We start from the raw sequence: 19,233 nt of genomic DNA on the forward strand, positions 1-19,233 counted from the left end.
ACAAGTTGACGATCAATGGAAACAAAAACTGAAATGGGTGCGACCTAGGGTAATTACTTAAGTAGTACTAGCTAGCTACCATATTTTTCATTCTAGTTTCAATATTATTATCATGCTTGATTAATTATTACCTGATTGAATTCTATTCTCGTAAAGTGCCTGAGGCAGGCGCCGGGAATAATTTATGTGCATACTACGTTTGCAGAACATTCGCATGATGACGTCCCAAAGGTTCAAAAGTGATAGACAACGTTGGGTACGTTTACCAGAACACTATTCACAATTCTTTTTATAATGATCTAATATATACACACAACTAATATACTCATATTGATCTTCTTTTTTAATAAAGATGCAACAAAAGCGGGATCAACTCCTACCAACGGATCACGTACGAGCAATTCAAGAGGAAATAGCGGAATTTTTGCTCGACCAGGTCATAGATCCCAAAGAAGAATACCATTACAAACTATAATGCCTCCATGTAATGATCTGCAAATTGTAGGAGAAATTGTATATATACATGTGTATGTGTGAATGGGCGTGCGAGTAATTCGATGATATATATATATATATAGTCGGTTCTATGGGAAACTCTTTTTGTACATATGCATAACGTGTATAATATGTAGTAGTGTAAAATATGTTTAAAATGAAAAAGAATTAAATGAAAAACACAAAATTAAAAGGAAAAATAAACCAGAAACCCAAAACCCCTAAACCTTTTAGTCCCGATTGGTATAACCAACCGGGACTAAAGGCCCCAGCCCCCCGGCGCGGGCTCATGCCACATGATGGGCATTCGGTCCCGGTTCACGACGAACCGGCACTAAAAGGGGAAGGGTCTTTAGTCCCCATCTTTTAATGCCGTTTGTAGAAATCGGTACTAAAGATCCTTACGAACCGGGACTATTGCCTGATTCTTCACTAGTGATGCAAACAGTTTGTTGGGATAATATATGTAGGTGTACGTGAGTATGCCTGATTTTTAAAACAATGTTCAGTACTCCCTCCGTTCTTAAAGATAAGTCTTTGTAGAGATTTCACCAGTGGACTACATACAGATGTATATAGACATATTTTAGAGTATAGATTCAATCATTTTGCTCCGTATGTAGATCCTGAGTGAAATCGCTTAAAAGACTTATATTTAGGAACCGAGGGAGTAGAATGCAGAATTAAAAAAAAAGGAAGTGTTGTCATATTGGCACTTCTAAATGAAAACCCAAGGTGTTTATTTTTTTCATTTCGGCAAAGTGTAGTCCTGCTACCTGTCCCAGGCCTATCAGCCATTGGCCCAGTAACCAAACCACCCAGCAGCGGCGGCCGCCGCCCGCCGCCCGCCGCCCGCCGCCCGCCAAAGCACTGCCTCCGACGAATCCCCACCCCGCCGTCATCCTGCTGCTATACAATCCCACCTCCACATGCCCTTCAGCCACAGCTGTATCATGCCCTTCGGCCACCGCTGCATCTGACGACGAAGGCGACGGAGGCCGAGCGAATCCCCACCTCGCCGCCACCTCCTGTCTCCTCGTGGTTTGCCGAACAGGGCTGTTGGGCCTGCCACCCGCGGGTTAGTTCTGTTCTTCCATCTCTCGGATTCAGTTCGATTTAAAGTTCAAACCTTTTTTGGGAGTGGCCTAACCGGAGTCGGATTTCCGTGACAGAATCAGCTCGCAGCAGAGGAGGGGAGGCCACCATAAGTACGACCGAGAGCCTGCCCTCCGTGTGCCCCATCCAGGATTGCAACATTCCAACAAGCAATTGTTGTTCTGAAAGTGCCGATATATCTCCAATGGGTGGTGCCTGTAGCGTATCCAGGGTTTCGAGTCTAGCTATCCACCGGAGGAATCTGCGCTCTCTAGTCTTCAGAGTGCCTGTGCTGCTAGGTCTTCTTCCTCCCGGTTTGCCGAAGAAAGTGCTCAGGGAAGAACACATCCATGGACCTCTGACGGAGGTTGCAGTTGCTGGATTGCCAGAGCTGCCACAGGATGTCCTGGTGTCCATATTTGCACACCTGGAGATCCCTGACCTGATGCGTGCCTGCTCCGTCTGCTCATCGTGGCGCTCCGCGTATTCCAGCCTGCGCAAACTTGGGCAGTACCAGCGGCGCCAGACGCCGTGCCTCCTATACACATCTGAATCTGCTGGTGAGAGCGTTGCGTGCCTCTACAGCCTCTTGGAGAAGAGGTCATACAAGTTGACTCTCCCGGAGCCACCCATTCGCAGCAGGTATCTGATTGGGTCCTCGAATGGCTGGCTGATTACTGCCGATGAGAGGTCCGAGATGCATATTCTCAATCCCATCACCTGTGAACAGATTGCTCTCCCGCCGGTGAGCACCATCGCACATGTGACTCCCATTTTCGACAAAACAGGTGCCATATGTAAGTACATATACTCTCGTGACACAGCGGAGCACCGTAGTACCACCGGCCCTCAACCCGTTGATCTTGGCGAGCTGCGACAGTACCTCCAGAAAAAGGCATTTGTATTTTATGATGCATCTGCTGGAAGCTATATTGTGGTGCTTATTCATGATCCAGATGGGCAGCTCTCATTTGCTTGGTTAGGGGATGACAAGTGGACCTGGCTGAAACCACGTTGCCTTTTTCAAGACTGCCTATACAAAGATGGCATGTTATATGCAGTGGCATCACGAGGAGAAATTCACGCCTTCGATCTCAGAGGCCCTGTGGTCACAACAAAGTTAATTACAGGCTGGGCAGATATTTACAGTTGTCCAACAATTTACATTGTTCAGGCTCCATGTGGGGATCTGATGCAAGTTTTTAGATCCCAGGATGTGGTTGACTGTGATCCATGTGCTGACACTGCAACGCATGTGCACTATACCGATGAGATCAAAATATTTGAAGTGGAGACTATGGCTGAAAAGGTTGTGGAAATAAATAGCTTGAAGGATCATGTGTTGTTGGTTGGGCAGAACCAGTCACTTTGTCTCAGTGCTGAAGAATATCCGCAGTTGAAGGCAAACAACGTCTATGTTACCGACGACTGCAAGTATCTAACTTTTTACAAGAATAACCGGCGTGACATTGCAGTTTTTGACTTGGCAAATAACAGTAACGAGGAACTTGTCTCCCCTCCGCTTTGGTCCAACTGGCCTACTCCCATATGGATAACGCCTAGTCTTACAAAACTGTATCCAACATTGGACAATATATGAGTTTTTCTTCGTGTCCAGATAATATAATTGTATAGTAGATGATATAATTTGAATGTTTTTTTATGGAAAAGGGAATAAATTATGATCATTGATTGGAGGACATTGCAGTTGGTGAGAGTTGAGGATGGAATCCAGCTCCAAGCTCTGCATTGAATGTTGCATGTTCCTCTGTTGCTTCAAATGGGTGGAATGTGTAATAGATAAGCTTGAAATGTATATGTTTTTTTCTTCCAATGCACCTTAGTGGCATGTTTATGTATATTATACAGTGGGGTTATGTTTTGACAATGCTGCATATTACTCTGCCACTTGCCTCTTATTCATTTAGGTCGAGACTAGACGGCATTTTGGCCTATAGAGAATCTACATGAATTGTTCTGAACAAAAGCATCTGGTGAATGGAAACACGGATGAGCTTGAACAGATTTGTATATGATGCATTGAAAACTGTCACTCCAGCACGTTGCAACAGATGCTTTTTGACCATGGTAAACTGGTTCGGTCAGGCAATCTGAAGGTGAACATATCTTGTCTTATTTTTCCCAGTTTGAACATGCACCATGTGGTTAAAGCGAATGAGGAATACCAAATTGATGTGAACCTGGACATAAAGCCCAAATGCTGAAGAGCATGTTGGCAGCGGCGCAGACTGGCCAGCGGTAGGAGAGACGCCACCAAGATGGAAAAGATGTGTTGTCTGTGTGTAAATTCTACCTCTCTGGGCCAAGCTGTTGCACGCCTTACACACGCTTTGGGTCTGAGAAGCTCCGGTTCACAGTTTGGTTGTTTTTGTTTCCTATGTTCAAACTGAATTTGTTGTTTAGATTTACATGGTGAACAGGTTTGTGGTACAAAGAATTTTCCTTTGTTATTTGTGGTGAGCTGCCATTTGTTCATCATATTATGTACCACCAATTATCATAAAACATTGCCTTGAGGATACTCCATCCAAGATTGCAACTTTTCAAATGATTAATGAAGATCTGTTCATCATAAGCTGTGAAGTTTTCCTCCCAATTTAATGAAGAAAATTCATCAAGTAACATATTCACACGCCAATTTAATGAAGAAAATTTATCAAGTACTGTAACATATTCATCCACAATGCTGATATGCACTAAAAAGGCATATCAGTTGAAGCAATTTTGAACAGCTACGGCTAACTGGAAGCAATTTTCACTTTTCAGCACGAGTTTTTTACAGCATCTTGTTGACTTAAAAGGATAGAAGAAGAATACATGTCTATTGGACAACAAGAATCAGTGAGCTATTTTCATGTCTCTTTCTTCCTTGAGTCTATCTTGCTAGTAGCTATCATTTTGGGAGAACCAACTACACATGCGGAGCTAATCATTCTCCTTCAACAGTCCATAACTATGCTGAAATCTGTGGAGATTCAAATGTCTGACGCCATATCTTCTTATTCTTCTCATATAAAGAACAAGCTTCAGTGCACAAACCTACAGGAGATAAATAAGTTCAGGTTAGGTGCAAAACATTGATAAACTAGTAGTATTCATTGACGTTGCTAGAAGAACACAGGTGGGGGAGGCCTGAAAACTCTGCCAATTGAATTCAGAGTTTCCTCACCACCACCAGAGCCCAGCCTTAACATCTTTCGCTGGCATCCGACACACACCCACGAAATTCTCAGCGGTTTCTCTTTGCTTTGCTCCTCCTGCGCAAAGCACGAATCAAGCTGAAAATACAGTGAACGGGCGTTGTTATGATAATTAGTTAAAATATGCTGATAGTAAGGCTTATTTCTTCATATCTTGTGTTCCACTTCCACATAAGCACAGCCCCCCTCCCCCCCCCCCCCCCCCCAAAAAAACTACTGACATCATGGACACTGCCGGTTTCCGAGTTCTGTTGCTGAAACCATTCACTCGGTACTCGAACAATTCACGAACACTTGATGGGTTTCCACATATCAAGCCATTGGACACCGGCAAAAAAAAAACATGTAATCTTCTGATTCTGGAGCACAAAGGAGAACCTTTACAGCCATGTCACCACCTCTATCCTTGGTAAGAATTCAGTTTTTGAATACTTCAAGAAAAGTAGCAGTCGATCTTCAAATCATCACTCACATTCCAAAAGAAACTGAGGAGAAGAAACCTCCTGGGATTTTAAACAGAATCACATGCCCGCAGAATAGCATCAGGATGAATGGATGATCAGTAAAGAAAACACATAGTACTTCCTTGGCACTTCTTACCACGTCCTGCAAGTTTCACCCCAAGCTGACCTTAAACAGAAATACCCATCCTCAACAATTCTCCTAGAAACAACTGTGAACACATGATAAACCGGTAAAACTCATAACCAATAAGTGAATGTCACCATGACGAAGCCGACACTTGTCACCATCTCCGCCCATGTGCATAACATTTCAGCAAACACAATTCATTCGAACAAAGTTAAGATAGCTTCTGCCGTAGTTGTATCACATCATCCAAGAAACCATTCTCTCAACAACATGAATGCACCATGCACACAATCTGTCGTTTCACATCGCTTTCACACGGCATGTCCAACCCATCATCCAACAAAGACATATAATAGTTCATCTCACTTTAGCTTTACTAGCACACCATGTGGTTCTTGAATCTCAGGCCATACTTGTAGTTGTAGACACCTTCAGCTATTTCAAATCTTCTCGACAGATTGCATCACACCCTACCTCGACAGAACTTGTCATACTGCATCTCCGGCTTGGCCTACATAAAAAATAAGAACAAAAGTTAGTATCGATTATCACATAATTTCTTTCAGCATGCACATGACAGGAATCACCTTACCTCCCAAATACTTGTGCAATACGATGTGTACAGCTGCTGATGCTCGAAGCTGCGGAATCTAATGTAACATAATCGCTCACTGCATTTGACACCTAGAATTCCGTGATCGTTGCCGAAGTGAAAAATCATCTGCAGATGAAAACTCAGTTATGTTCAAGAACATAGAATAAAGTATTATTAATGTGTTGGTGAGAACTTACATGTCCATGCTTTAGTGATGCATTTTTCCAGGGCTTTTCAAAAAAACATACAGTGCACAACTCATATCCAACTGGCAGCTTCATTCTAGCTTCACAAAACTCTTCATACCTCCTCTCATTCTTGTAAGGATCCTCATCTTTGTCAACCTGTTAGCATAACAAAACAGATTTTAACAGGAAACAGCAAAAGAAGAAACTAGGAAACAGAGTTATTCACAAAAGTACAGTCCTTGGCAAGTTACTTGGCTGAAGAGTCTTTATTTACTCACTGGGTAAACAGCAGTCGGAGGAAAACATCGGGGCGCCTCCTCCTGCTCCTCCTCCTCGAGCGCGTCCTCCTCGGGCGCCTCCTCCTCCTCCTCCTCGGGCACCTCCTCCGCAGAGTTTCTGTTCTTCATGTCCAGGTTGCCAAAGGTGTACAGAATAGCCTGACCCTGTGTACGACACTTCTGCGGTGAGTGATTGTCTTGGTGCCTAGGAACCTGTAGATTATTTGGGTGAGGTTCTAGTTTCGACTGAGGACAGGTTGATTACTCTTGTATCCTGTTGCCGCATTAAGTTAGGACTCTTTTGTGCCTAGCTACGGGCTACGACCAACTCAGCATTTCCAAAAGAAAAAACTAAATGAATTGCCAGGGCCGGTCCTGAAATGTTAGGAGCCCGAGGTGAAACTAGAGCCCAGGCCCCTTTTAATATAGTCGTCAAAATATTATTTAATATATGTATAAGTGAAATGTTAACAATAAGCACTAAATATGCATCCAAACAAAATAAGTATGTATATTACATTAAATTTTCTCCTAAATGGGACTCAAGTACAAAACCTTGGAGATAGTAGTTTTTGCAGCATCAAAACAACAGAATTCGACTAGTTTATCAAGACTTCGACGCAGTTTAGTGGTTAATCTTGCTTCAGTAAACATGTCCCATACTCAGTAGAGGAAATTAAACTCACCCTTACAAAATTAAGTATCTTTTCTATCCTCCACCACATTTTAGTCATTTACTGATATTGTGAATTTCTGAATTAGAAGCTGTACATTATGATGTATTATTCGGAATCAAAATGCGGTTTAAACATATTCTGTGCTACTAACATTTTGCTACATAGCGAATCAACAAACAAAATGTTCCTCCAGCCTTGTGTAAACACATTCTGTTGAATAGGCACATATGTGATGCTAATATAGTCAACACTGCCGCCGGTAAATAATTCATAATGAACGATAATATCACGGCTCCTAGTTTGGTATGCCAACCGAGATTCCTGCTCGTGGTGACTACAGTTACTTTGGCCGTGAATTGGAAGGGCAGAAATCTAAATTACTTGGACCGTGAGTAAAGAAGAGCAGAAATCTGAATCAATAAGGAGGGCCTCCATTCTTACAGAGCCTGATGAGAAGCCTACTAGCAACTGCAGAATTATTTATTATCACATACTGATCCTGATGAGAATTGTATCATGTTGCCGCATTAAATTAGGACTTTTTTGTGCCTAGCTATGGCCCGAGGCCTTAGGTTTATCCTCACATACTCTACCACAACAAACTCAGCATCGCCAACAGTCGCCAAGGCCTAAATCCCCAATGCTCAGTTCATAGGGAGAAGTGTTTGATTGGTACCTGATTCCTCAAGTGCTCGCCCACCACAGCCTCCACCCCGCCGTTGCCGGCTCTGCTGCTGGAGGCGTGTGAAGTGTCGTCGGCGGCGCTGCTGCTGGAGGCGTCGGATGTGTCGGCGGCGGCGCTGCTGCTGGAGGCGTGTGAAGTGTCGTCGGCGGCGCTGCTGCTGGAGGTGTCCGACGTGTCGTCGCCGGCTCTACCGTTCCTGCCCAGGAAGGCCGCGGCCCGGCGTAGGATCTCAATAATCTTCTGTGCTGTGCCATGGGGCGGGACAGCTTCTTGGCCGGGGCGGGCGCCGCCAGGGTGGGCGCCGGTTTCTTGGCCGCGGCGGCCGTCAAAGGGGGCGCCGTGTCCGTGGGAGTGGGGCGCGCGCCCAGCTGAACCCCCCGACTCCGCCTCCATGCCCGCATGATTCTTGCGCCGCTTCTGGGCCGCCTTCTTCTTTTGCGCCATTAGCACCAGGCCGCCGACCAAGAAGACGGGGGAGGATTCCTCGGGGGAAGCTTGGGCGTGTCGGGGAGGGCCTGGGAATGCAGCAAGGCGGATAGGATGGACGGATCCTGCTGCAGGTAGGTTTCCGGCGAGGTGGTGCGGTGACAGCGGTCGACGGCGGATTTCTTGTTTTCCGGCGAGGTGGCGGTGGCGGTGGTGGTGGTTGGTTTTGGGGGGAAAAGAGCGCGGGGTGAAGGAGGGGAGGGGAGAGGGGAACAGGGGTTATATCGACCTGGGCCTGTGAGGCAAACGTGTCTCTTGGGCCGCTGTTTAGTACCATTCGCTCTTCTCTATTTCTTTCCTATGATCTAGTACTATATTGCATCTTCCAGTATTACCTCAAAACGTAATTAGTGATCCAATCCTTAGTTAGAAATAATTATGATACATGTTCAATTTTGAACTCAAATTTCATGACTCTCAAGTCTGGACACTACTTAAGTTACCGCCTTTGCTCCAATAGGTGTGACGTCTTAGCATCGTTCACATTTCGAGAAATTAGATTGCTTTGTATAAATAGACATCAATTTTACAATTTATCTACATACTTTTACAAAAAATATTTTTCACCTACTGCATGAGGCAATATTGAGTTTTGCGTTCCTCTTAGCAGCCTTAGAATTTAAAATGGACGGTAGTGTCATATTGAGAATGGAAGTTAGAGCCGGTGTCAAATAAGCGTGGATCAAATTCTCAAGGCCATAGAAGAAATCATTTAGTTTACCAATGTCAAATTCTCTATAACACTAATCATCCTAAAATTGGAGAGCCCATATTCATTTGAGCTCTACAATTAAAATCGTATCACTCGATTTTGATCAGGTCAACAATTTCTCAAAGCTCTCTCATTCAACTCTTTTATACTATACATTGTGCTTCCTAATTTTTAAGGTCTCACAATTAATCAAGATATTCAATTTAGAATTGGGTCATCCGATTTTGACTGGGTCAACAATTTTTCAAGCCATTCCATTTAATTCTTTTTATTCACTATGTTCCCTAATTTTGGAACTCTTTCATTGAATTGAGGCATTCAACTTTGGATTTGCTTTACGATCTTGACCTAACCAACAATTTTTTAGATCAATCGACAACAATCGATCTATAAAAATATATCAATCTCGTGCACCCTTCCACCACCTAGAAAAAAGAAACGTCATCACGTGATATTATAGCATGGATATACTCCCCCTGTCCTAAAATAAATGTCTCAACTTTGTACTCCCTCCGTTCCTAAATATAAGTCTTTTAAGAGATTTCACTAATGGACTACATACGGAATAAAATGAGTGAATGTACACTCTAAAGTATGTCTATATACATTCGTATGTAGTTTTTTAGTGAAACTTCTAAAAAGTCTTATATTTAGGAACGGAGGAAGTACTAGCTAAGCTTAGGGCATTTATTTTGGGACAGAGGGGGTAGTACATACAACAAACAACTCAAAAAAAAAACCACATAAATCTAGGTTGGTTAACAGATAACACATAATCACAACAAGAAATACCCACCAAATCACCACATTATAAATAAAAAGAGAACACAGTCTATCATCTCCCTCATCCGTCAAAACTAAATATTCCATCAACTTTAAAATATAAGGGGTATTAGTTTTGTAGAAAGTCAAATTTATTTAACTTTGACCAAGTTTAGAGCAAAAATATCGACATCCAGAATATTAAACAAAAAAGTACGGAAATTCATTTCATGAGGAATATAAAAATAACAATTTGATATTAAGGATTTTGATATATTTCTCTACAAATTTGATTAAACCTAAAAAGTTTGACTTTTCAAAAAAGTAATACACCTTATGTTTTGGAAAAGAGTGATTTTTTTTTAAGAAACCGAATAACAGCAATGACGCAACAAAGCGCGTCCAACCCTTTTTGTAGGGATTATTCTTTATGTATCATCATGTTCAATTCCATCATCCTGCTGCTCAACTCTAAACTAAATTTTTTACTGATCCAGTCCATATATGGGGTGGCGATACTCGGGTAGTGCCCATGTGTGTGGTTCAATTTCGATCACGTCATCTTCCATTTCTAAGTAATTAGTCTCACAAACTTATTTCTCTCATCATTCAACTATGTCACATCATCATGCAACATGCATGAAAAAAGCTCATCTCAACATGCAACCATGCATATAAAGAGGTCCACATCAACACGCATACATAAATGTGTGTGTTTAATTTTGAATAATTTTAAACACCTAAATATTTTTTAAATTTGTGAACCAAATTTGGACACAGTAAATTTTTTAAAATTTGGAATAATTTTTAAAAACTCAAATATTTTTTGAAATTTGCAAACATTCATATGAAAATGTAATTTTTTTTGAATTTATGAACAAGATTTGAATACAAAACATATTTTGAAATATTTTTGTTAACTCATCATTTTAGTATATATATGTGTATGTACGTAATTTCATTACTATGTACATACATACATCACGTATGCACACAATTGATATATAAATACCCATACATTTTATTTGCATTGTACTTGCATGTGTATATAATTTTGTTAGTAGGTATATTCATAGCCGCGTATGTATATAATTTTGTAAGTATGTATATACGTATCTGCATATGTCATAGTTTCTTTAACTACAATTTTAGATAAAACATTGGATATGTTTAACCGTGTATGTTTGTTAGTAGGTATTTGTTGGAAATATGCCCTAGAGGCAATAATAAAATGGTTATTATCATATTTCCTTGTTCAAGATAATCGTCTATTGTTCATGCTATAATTGTATTAACAGGAAACAGTAATACATGTGTGAATAAATAGATCACAAGATGTCCCTAGCAAGCCTCTAGTTGGCTAGCTCGTTAGTCAATAGATGATCATGGTTTCCTGATCATGGGCATTATATGTCATTGCGGGATCACATCATTGGGAGAATGATGTGATGGACAAGACCCAATCCTAAGCATAGCACTAGATCGTATTGTTCATATGCTAAAGCTTTTCTAATGTCAAGTATCTTTTCCTTCGACCGTGAGATTGTGCAACTCCCGGATACCGTAGGAGTGCTTTGGGTGTATCAAACGTCACAACATAACTGGGTGTCTATAAAGGTGCACTACGGGTACCTCCGAAAGTGTCTGTTGGGTTGGTACGAATCGAGATCCGGATTTGTCACTCCGTGTGACGGAGAGGTATCTCTGGGCCCACTCGGTAGAACATCATCATGAGCTCAATATGACTAAGGAGTTAGTCACACGATGACGTGCTACGGAACGAGTAAAGAGACTTACCGGTAACGAGATTGAACAGGTATTGGTATACCGATGATCGAATCTCGGGCAAGTTCTATACCGACAGACAAAGGGAATCGTATACGGGATTGATTGAATCCTTGACATCGTGGTTCATCCGATGAGATCATCGTGGAGCAAGTGGGAGCCACGATGGGTATCCAGACCCCGTTGATGGTTATTGGCCAGAGAGGTGTCTCGGTCATGTCTGCCTGTCTCCCGAACCCGTAGGGTCTACACACTTAAGGTTCGATGACGGTAGGGTTATAGGGAATTATTATACGAGGTTACCGAAAGTTGTTTGGAGTCCCGGATGAGATACCGGACGTCACGAGGAGCTGCGGAATGGTCCGGAGGTAAAGATTGATATATAGGACGGATGGTTTTGGACACCGGAAGTGTTTCGGGCGTCACTGGTAACGTACCGGGACCACCGAAGGTGGCCCCGGGGGACCACCGAAGGGGGGCAACGACCCCGGGAGGCTAGATGGGCTAAGTGGGGAAGGGAACCAGCCCTAGGTGGGCTGGTGCGCCCCCCACCCAGCCCATGCGCACCAGAGAAGGGGGGAGGGAGGAAACCCTAGGCGCAGGTGAGGCCCAAGGCCCACCTAGGGTGCGCCCCCCCTTTCCCTGCCCTGGCCACCGCCCCCTCCCATCTGGTGGCTGCCGCACCACCTAGGGGGGAACCCTAGGGGTGGCGCACCCCCTCCCCTCCTCCTATAAATAGAGAGGGGTTTTGGCCATTGGGGGACACGGTTTTCCCTCTCTCTCGGCGCAGCCCTGCCCTTCTTCCTCCTCCTCTCTGCCGGTGCTTGGCGAAGCTCTGCCGGGAGACCTCGTCTCTCCATCGACACCACGCCGTCGTGCTGCTGGAGTTCTTCCCCAACCTCTCCCTCCTCCTTGCTGGATCAAGGTGCGGGAGACGTCACCGGGCTGCACGTGTATTGAACGCGGAGGTGCCGTAGTTCGGCACTAGATCCGAATCGCTGCGAGTACGACTCCATCAACCGCGTTCTAGCAACGGTTCCTCTTAGCGATCTTCAAAGGTATGAAGATGCTCTTACCCCTCTCTCGTTGCTGGTCTCTCCATAGGAAGATCTGAATATGCGTAGGAAAATTTTGAATTTATGCTACGTTACCCAACAGTGGTATCAGAGCCAGGTTTTCTATGCGTAGATTCTATGCACGAGTAGAACACAAAAGTTGTGGGCGATGATTTGTCAATTTGCTTGCCGCTACTAGTCTTATTCTTTTCCGGCGGTATTGTGGGATGAAGCGTCCCGGACCGACTTTACACGTACGCTTACGTGAGACTGCTTCCACCGACAGACATGCACACCGTGCATAAAGGTGGCTAGCGGGTGTTTTTCTCTCCTACTCTAGTCGGATTGGATTTGATGAAAAGGGTCCTTATGAAGGGTAAATAGCTTTGGCATATCATCGTTGTGGCTGTCACGTAGCTAAGAAGGCATTCTTGCTAGAAACCCAAATCAGCCACATAAAACTTGCAACAACAATTAGAGGACGTCTAACTTGTTTTTGCAGGGTTTGACATGTGATGTGATATGGCCAAAGTTGTGATGTTGCATGTATGATGTATGAGATGATCATGTTATTGTAATAGATTTCACGACTTGCATGTCGATGAGTATGACAACCGGCAGGAGCCATAGGAGTTGTCTTAATTTATTGTATGAGATGCAACGCCATGTGCTTACTACTTTTACTTCATTGCTAACGGTTAGCTATAGTAGTAGTGATAGTAGTAGTTGGCGTGACGACTTCACGGAGACACGATGATGGAGATCATGATGATGGAGATCATGGTGTCACGCCGGTGACAATGATGATCATGCGATGCCTGAAGATGGAGATCGAAAGAGCAAAGATGATGATGGCCATATCATGTCACTATATGATTGCATTTGTGATGTTTATCATGTTTTACATATTATTGCTTAGAATGACGATAGCATAATAAGATGATCCCTCTTAAAATTTCGAGAACGTATTCCCCTAAGTGTGCACCGTTGCGAAGGTTCGTTGTCTCAAAGCACCACGTGATGATCGGGTGTGATAGATTCTAACGTTCGCATACAACGGGTGTAAGCCAGATTTACACACGCGAAACACCTAGGTTGACTCGACGATCTTAGCATGTACAGACATGACCTCGAATACAAGAGACCGAAATGTCGAACATGAGTCGTATGGTTGAATACGATCAGCATGAAGTTGCTCACCATGGTGACTAGTCCGTCTCACGTGATGATCGGACACGGGTTAGTCAACATGGATCATGTATCACTTAGATGACTAGAGGGATGTCGATTTAAGTGGGAGTTCATACTTAATTTGATGAACTTAATTGTCATGAACTTAGTCTAAAAGTTGTCTTTATAAATATTGTAGATGTCCAACGTCAACCTCAATTTCAACGCATCCTAGAGAAAAACAAGCTGAAAGATGATGGTAGCAACTATGCGGACTGGGTTCGCAACTTGAAGCTCATCCTTGAAGCAGCTAAAAAGGCTTATGTCCTTGATGCGCCGCTAGGTGACCCTCCCGCTCCCGCAGCAGCCCAGGACATTCTGAACGTCTGGCAAACGCGGAGTGATGACTACTCTCTGGTTAGGTGTGGCATGTTATACAGTTTAGAAATGGGGCTCCAAAGGCGTTTTGAGCAACACGGGGCATATGAGATGTTCCAGGAGCTGAAGCTAGTTTTTCAAGCTCATGCCCGTGTCGAGAGATATGAAGTCTCCGACAAGTTCTTTAGCTGTAAGATGGAGGAGAACAGTTCTGTCAGTGAGCACATACTCAAAATGTCTGGGTTACACGGTCGTCTGACTTCACTTGGAGTCGAACTTCCGGATGATGCTATAATTGACAGAATCCTCCAGTCTCTCCCACCAAGCTACAAAGTCTTTGTGCTTAACTACAACATGCAAGGGATGGAGAAGACCATTCCCGAGTTGTACTCGATGCTCAAGTCTGCAGAAGTAGAAATCAAGAAAGAGCATCAAGTGTTGATGGTCAACAAGACCACTGGTTTCAAGAAAGGCAAGGGTAAGAAGAACTTCTAGAAAGACGACAAAGCTGTTGCCGCGCCCGGTAAGCCAGATGCCGGGAAGAAGAAAAAGAATGGACCCAAGCCTGAGACTGAGTGCTTCTATTGCAAGGGAAAAGGTCACTGGAAGCGGAACTGCCCCAAATACTTAGCAGACAAGAAGGCCGGCAACGTTAAAGGTATATGTGATATACATGTTACTGATGTGTACCTTACCAGCGCTTGTAGTAGCTCCTGGGTATTTGATACCGGTGCTGTTGCTCACATGTGCAACTCAAAGCAGGAACTGCGGAATAAGCGGAGACTGGCCAAGGACGAGGTGACGATGCGCGTCGGGAATGGTTCAAAGGTCGATGTGATCGCCGTCGGCGCGCTACCTCTACATCTACCATCGGGATTAGTTTTAAACCTTAATAATTGTTATTTAGTACCAGCTTTAAGCATGAACATTGTATCAGGGTCTTGCTTAATGCGAGACGGCTACTCATTTAAGTCAGAGAATAATGGTTGTTCTATTTATATGAGTGATATGTTTTATGGTCATGCTCCGTTGGTGAATGGTTTATTCTTGATGAATCTCGATCGTGATGTTACACATATTCATAGTGTGAGTACCAAAAGATGTAAAGTTGATAATGATAGTCCCACATACTTGTGGCACTGCCGCCTTGGTCATATCGGCGTTAAGCGCATGAAGAAGCTCCATACTGATGGACTATTAGAGTCTCTTGACTTTGAATCATTTGACACATGCGAACCGTGCCTCATGGGCAAGATGACTAAGAATCCATTCTCAGGAATAATGGAGAGAGCAACCGACTTATTGGAAATAATACATACTGATGTGTGTGGTCCAATGAACGTTGAAGCTCGCGGTGGTTATCGTTATGTTCTCACTCTCACCGATGATTTGAGTAGGTATGGGTATATCTACTTGATGAAGCACAAATCTGAGACGTTTGAAAAGTTCAAGGAATTTCAGAGTGAGGTTGAGAATCAACGTGACAGAAAAATTAAATGTCTATGATCTGATCATGGAGGAGAATATTTGAGTCACGAGTTTGGCACACACCTAAGGAAGTGTGGAATTGTTTCACAACTGACGCCGCCTGGCACACCGCAACGCAACGGAGTGTCTGAACGTCGTAATCGCACTTTATTAGATATGGTACGATCTATGATGTCTCTCACCGACTTACCGCTATCATTTTGGGGATACGCATTAGAAACTGCAACATTCACTTTAAATAGGGCACCGTCTAAATCCGTTGAGACGACACCGTATGAACTATGGTTTGGCAAGAAACCTAAGTTGTCGTTTCTTAAAGTTTGGGGCTGCGATGCTTATGTGAAGAAACTTCAACCAGAAAAGCTCATACCCAAAGCGGAGAAATGCGTATTCATAGGATACCCTAAGGAAACTATTGGGTATACCTTCTATCTTAGATCCGAAGGTAAAACCTTTGTTGCCAAGAACGGATCCTTTCTAGAGAAAGAGTTTCTCTCGAAAGAAGTAAGTGGGAGGAAGGTAGAACTTGATGAGGTAATTACACCCCCTCTCGAACAGGATAGTAGCGCAACGCGGGAAGTTGTTCCTGTGGCGCCTACACCGACTAAAGAGGAAGTTAATGATGATGATCATGAAGCTTCGGATCAAGTTACTACTGAACCGCGAAGGTCCACAAGGGCACGCTCCGCACCAGAGTGGTACGGCAACCCTGTGATGGAAATCATGTTGTTAGACAAGGTGAACCTTCGAACTATGAAGAAGCGTTGGCGGGCCCGGATTCCAACAAATGGCTTGAGGCTATGAAATCCGAGATAGGATCCATGTATGAGAACAAAGTATTGACTTTGGTGGACTTGCACGATGACCGGCGAGCCATAGAAAATAAATGGATCTTCAAGAAGAAGACTGATGCAAACGGTAATGTAACCGTTTACAAAGCTCGACTTGTCGCAAAGGGTTTTTGACAAATTCAAGGAGTTGACTACGAAGAGACTTTCTCTCCCGTAGCGAAGCTGAAATCAGTCCGAATCATGTTAGCAATTGCCGCCTTTTATGATTATGAAATTTGGCAAATGGACGTCAAAACAACATTCCTTAACGGGAACCTTAAGGAAGAGTTGTATATGATGCAACCAGAAGGTTTTGTCGACCCTAAGGGTGCTAACAAAGTGTGCAAGCTCCAGCGCCCCATCTATGGGCTGGTGCAAGCATCTCGGAGTTGGAACATTCGCTTTAATGAGGTGATTAAAGCGTTTGGGTTCATACAGGTTTACGGAGAAGCCTGTCTGTACAAGAAAGTGAGTGGGAGCTCTGTAGCTTTCCTCATACTATATGTGGATGACATATTATTGATGGGGAATAATATAGAGATGTTGGAGAGCATAAAGGCCTATTTGAACAAGAGTTTTTAAATGAAGGACCTTGGAGAAGCTACATACATATTAGGCATCAAGATCTATAGAGATAGATCAAGACGCCTCATAGGTCTTTCGCAAAGTACTTACCTTGACAAGATATTGAAGAAGTTCAATGTGGAAAACTCAAAGAAAGGGTTCTTGCCAGTTTTGCAAGGTATGAGATTGAGTAAGATACAGTCACCGACCACGGCGGCAGATAGAGAGAAGATGAGTTCTGTCCCCTACGCTTCAGCCGTGGGCTTTCTAATGTATGCCATGCTGTGTACCAAACCTGATATAAACCTTGCCATAAGTTTGGTAGGAAGGTACCAAAGTGATCCAGGTATGGAACACTGGACAGCGGTCAAGAATATCCTCAAGTACCTGAAAAGTACTAAGGAAATGTTTCTCATTTATGGAGGTGACGAAGAGCTCGTCGTAAAGGGTTAGGTCGATGCTAGCTTCGACACAGATCCGGATGACTCAAAGTCACAAACCGGATACGTATATGTGTTGAATGGTGGGGCAGTGAGCTCGTGCAGCAGCAAGCAAGAAGTTTTGGCAGCATCTACATGTGAAGCTGAGTACATAGCTGCTTCAGAAGCAGCTCATGAAGGAATTTGGATGAAGAAGCTCATCATCGACCTTGGAGTGGTTCCAAGCGCGTCGGGTCCAATGACACTCTTCTGTGATAACACTGGGGCCATTGCCATAGCCAAGGATCCCAGGTTTCACCGGAAGACGAAGCACATCAAACGCCGCTACAACTCCATCCAGGACCATGTCTAGAGTGGAGTGATAGATATTTGTAAAGTACACACGGATCTGAATATTGCAGACCCGTTGACTAAACCTCTTCCACGAGCAAAACATGATCAGCACCATAATGCTATGGGTGTTCGATACATCACAATGTAACTAGATTATTGACTCTAGTGCAAGTGGGAGACTGTTGGAAATATGCCCTAGAGGCAATAATAAAATGGTTATTATCATATTTCCTTGTTCATGATAATCGTCTATTGTTCATGCTATAATTGTATTAACAGGAAACAATAATACATGTGTGAATAAATAGATCACAAGATGTCCCTAGCAAGCCTCTAGTTGGCTAGCTCGTTAGTCAATAGATGATCATGGTTTCCTCATCATGGGCATTAGATGTCATTGATAACGGGATCACATCATTGGGAGAATGATGTGATGGACAAGACCCAATCCTAAGCATAACACTAGATCATATGCTAAAACTTTTCTAATGTCAAGTATCTTTTCCTTCGACCGTGAGATTGTGCAACTCCCGGATACCGTAGGAGTGCTTTGGATGTATCAAACGTCACAACGTAACTGGGTGACTATAAAGGTGCACTACGGGTACCTCCAAAAGTGTCTGTTGGGCTGGTACGAATCGAGATCGGGATTTGTCACTCCGTGTGACGGAGAGGTATCTCTGGGCCCACTCGGTAGAACATCATCATGAGCTCAATATGACTAAGGAGTTAGTCACACGATGACGTGCTACAGAACGAGTAAAGAGACTTACCGGTAACGAGATTGAACAAGGTATTGGTATACCGACGATCGAATCTCGGGCAAGTTCTATACCGACAGACAAAGGGAATCGTATACGGGATTGATTGAATCCTTGACATCGTGGTTCATCCGATGAGATCATCGTGGAGCAAGTGGGAGCCACCATGGGTATCCAGACCCCACTGATGGTTATTGGCCAGAGAGGTGTCTCGGTCATGTCTGCCTGTCTCCCGAACCCGTAGGGTCTACACACTTAAGGTTCGATGACGCTAGGGTTATAGGGATTTATTATACGAGGTTACCGAAAGTTGTTCAGAGTCCCGTATGAGATCCCGGACGTCACGAGGAGCTCCGGAATGGTCCGGAGGTAAAGATTGATATATAGGACGGATGGTTTTGGACACCGGAAGTGTTTCGGGCGTCACCGGTAACGTACCGGGACCACCGGGACCACCGGAGGAGGCCCCGGGGGACCACCGAATGGGGGCAACGACCGTGGGAGGCTAGATGGGCTAAGTGGGGAAGGGAAACCAGCCCCTAGGTGGGCTGGTGCGCCCCCCACCCAGCCCATGCGCACGAGAGAGGGGGAAGGGGGGAAACCCTAGGCGCAGGTGAGGCCCAAGGCCCACCTAGGGTGCGCCC

General features: G+C 44.0%; 2 protein-coding genes and 1 long non-coding RNA gene across 3 annotated transcripts; 1 reads left to right on the forward strand and 2 right to left on the reverse strand.

Moving 5' to 3' along the window:
* Positions 1 to 1,297: 1,297 nt before the first annotated feature.
* LOC123403875 (F-box protein At5g25290-like) lies at positions 1,298 to 3,290 on the forward strand. The gene is made up of 2 exons (XM_045097790.1): positions 1,298 to 1,573; positions 1,668 to 3,290. Exon 2 carries the CDS (start codon positions 1,796 to 1,798, stop codon positions 3,188 to 3,190), a length of 1,395 nt encoding a protein of 464 aa, XP_044953725.1. The 5' UTR covers positions 1,298 to 1,573; positions 1,668 to 1,795; the 3' UTR covers positions 3,191 to 3,290.
* Positions 3,291 to 4,350: 1,060 nt separating this feature from the next.
* LOC123403877 lies at positions 4,351 to 5,008 on the reverse strand. The gene is made up of 2 exons (XR_006611574.1): positions 4,781 to 5,008; positions 4,351 to 4,650 (listed from the first exon to the last, which is right to left on the reverse strand). It is a non-coding gene; the product is annotated as an uncharacterized LOC123403877 (long non-coding RNA).
* Positions 5,009 to 5,583: 575 nt separating this feature from the next.
* On the reverse strand, positions 5,584 to 8,463 carry LOC123403876. Its single transcript, XM_045097791.1, has 5 exons — positions 7,817 to 8,463; positions 6,464 to 6,676; positions 6,195 to 6,341; positions 5,995 to 6,123; positions 5,584 to 5,913 (listed from the first exon to the last, which is right to left on the reverse strand). The coding sequence occupies exons 1-5, from the start codon at positions 8,267 to 8,269 to the stop codon at positions 5,866 to 5,868; spliced, it is 990 nt and encodes a 329-aa protein (XP_044953726.1). The 5' UTR covers positions 8,270 to 8,463; the 3' UTR covers positions 5,584 to 5,865.
* Between the last annotated feature and the right edge of the window lie 10,770 nt (positions 8,464 to 19,233).

Source organism: Hordeum vulgare, chromosome 6H, assembly GCF_904849725.1.
Source record: "Hordeum vulgare subsp. vulgare chromosome 6H, MorexV3_pseudomolecules_assembly, whole genome shotgun sequence".
Taxonomy (NCBI): Eukaryota; Viridiplantae; Streptophyta; class Magnoliopsida; order Poales; family Poaceae; genus Hordeum; species Hordeum vulgare.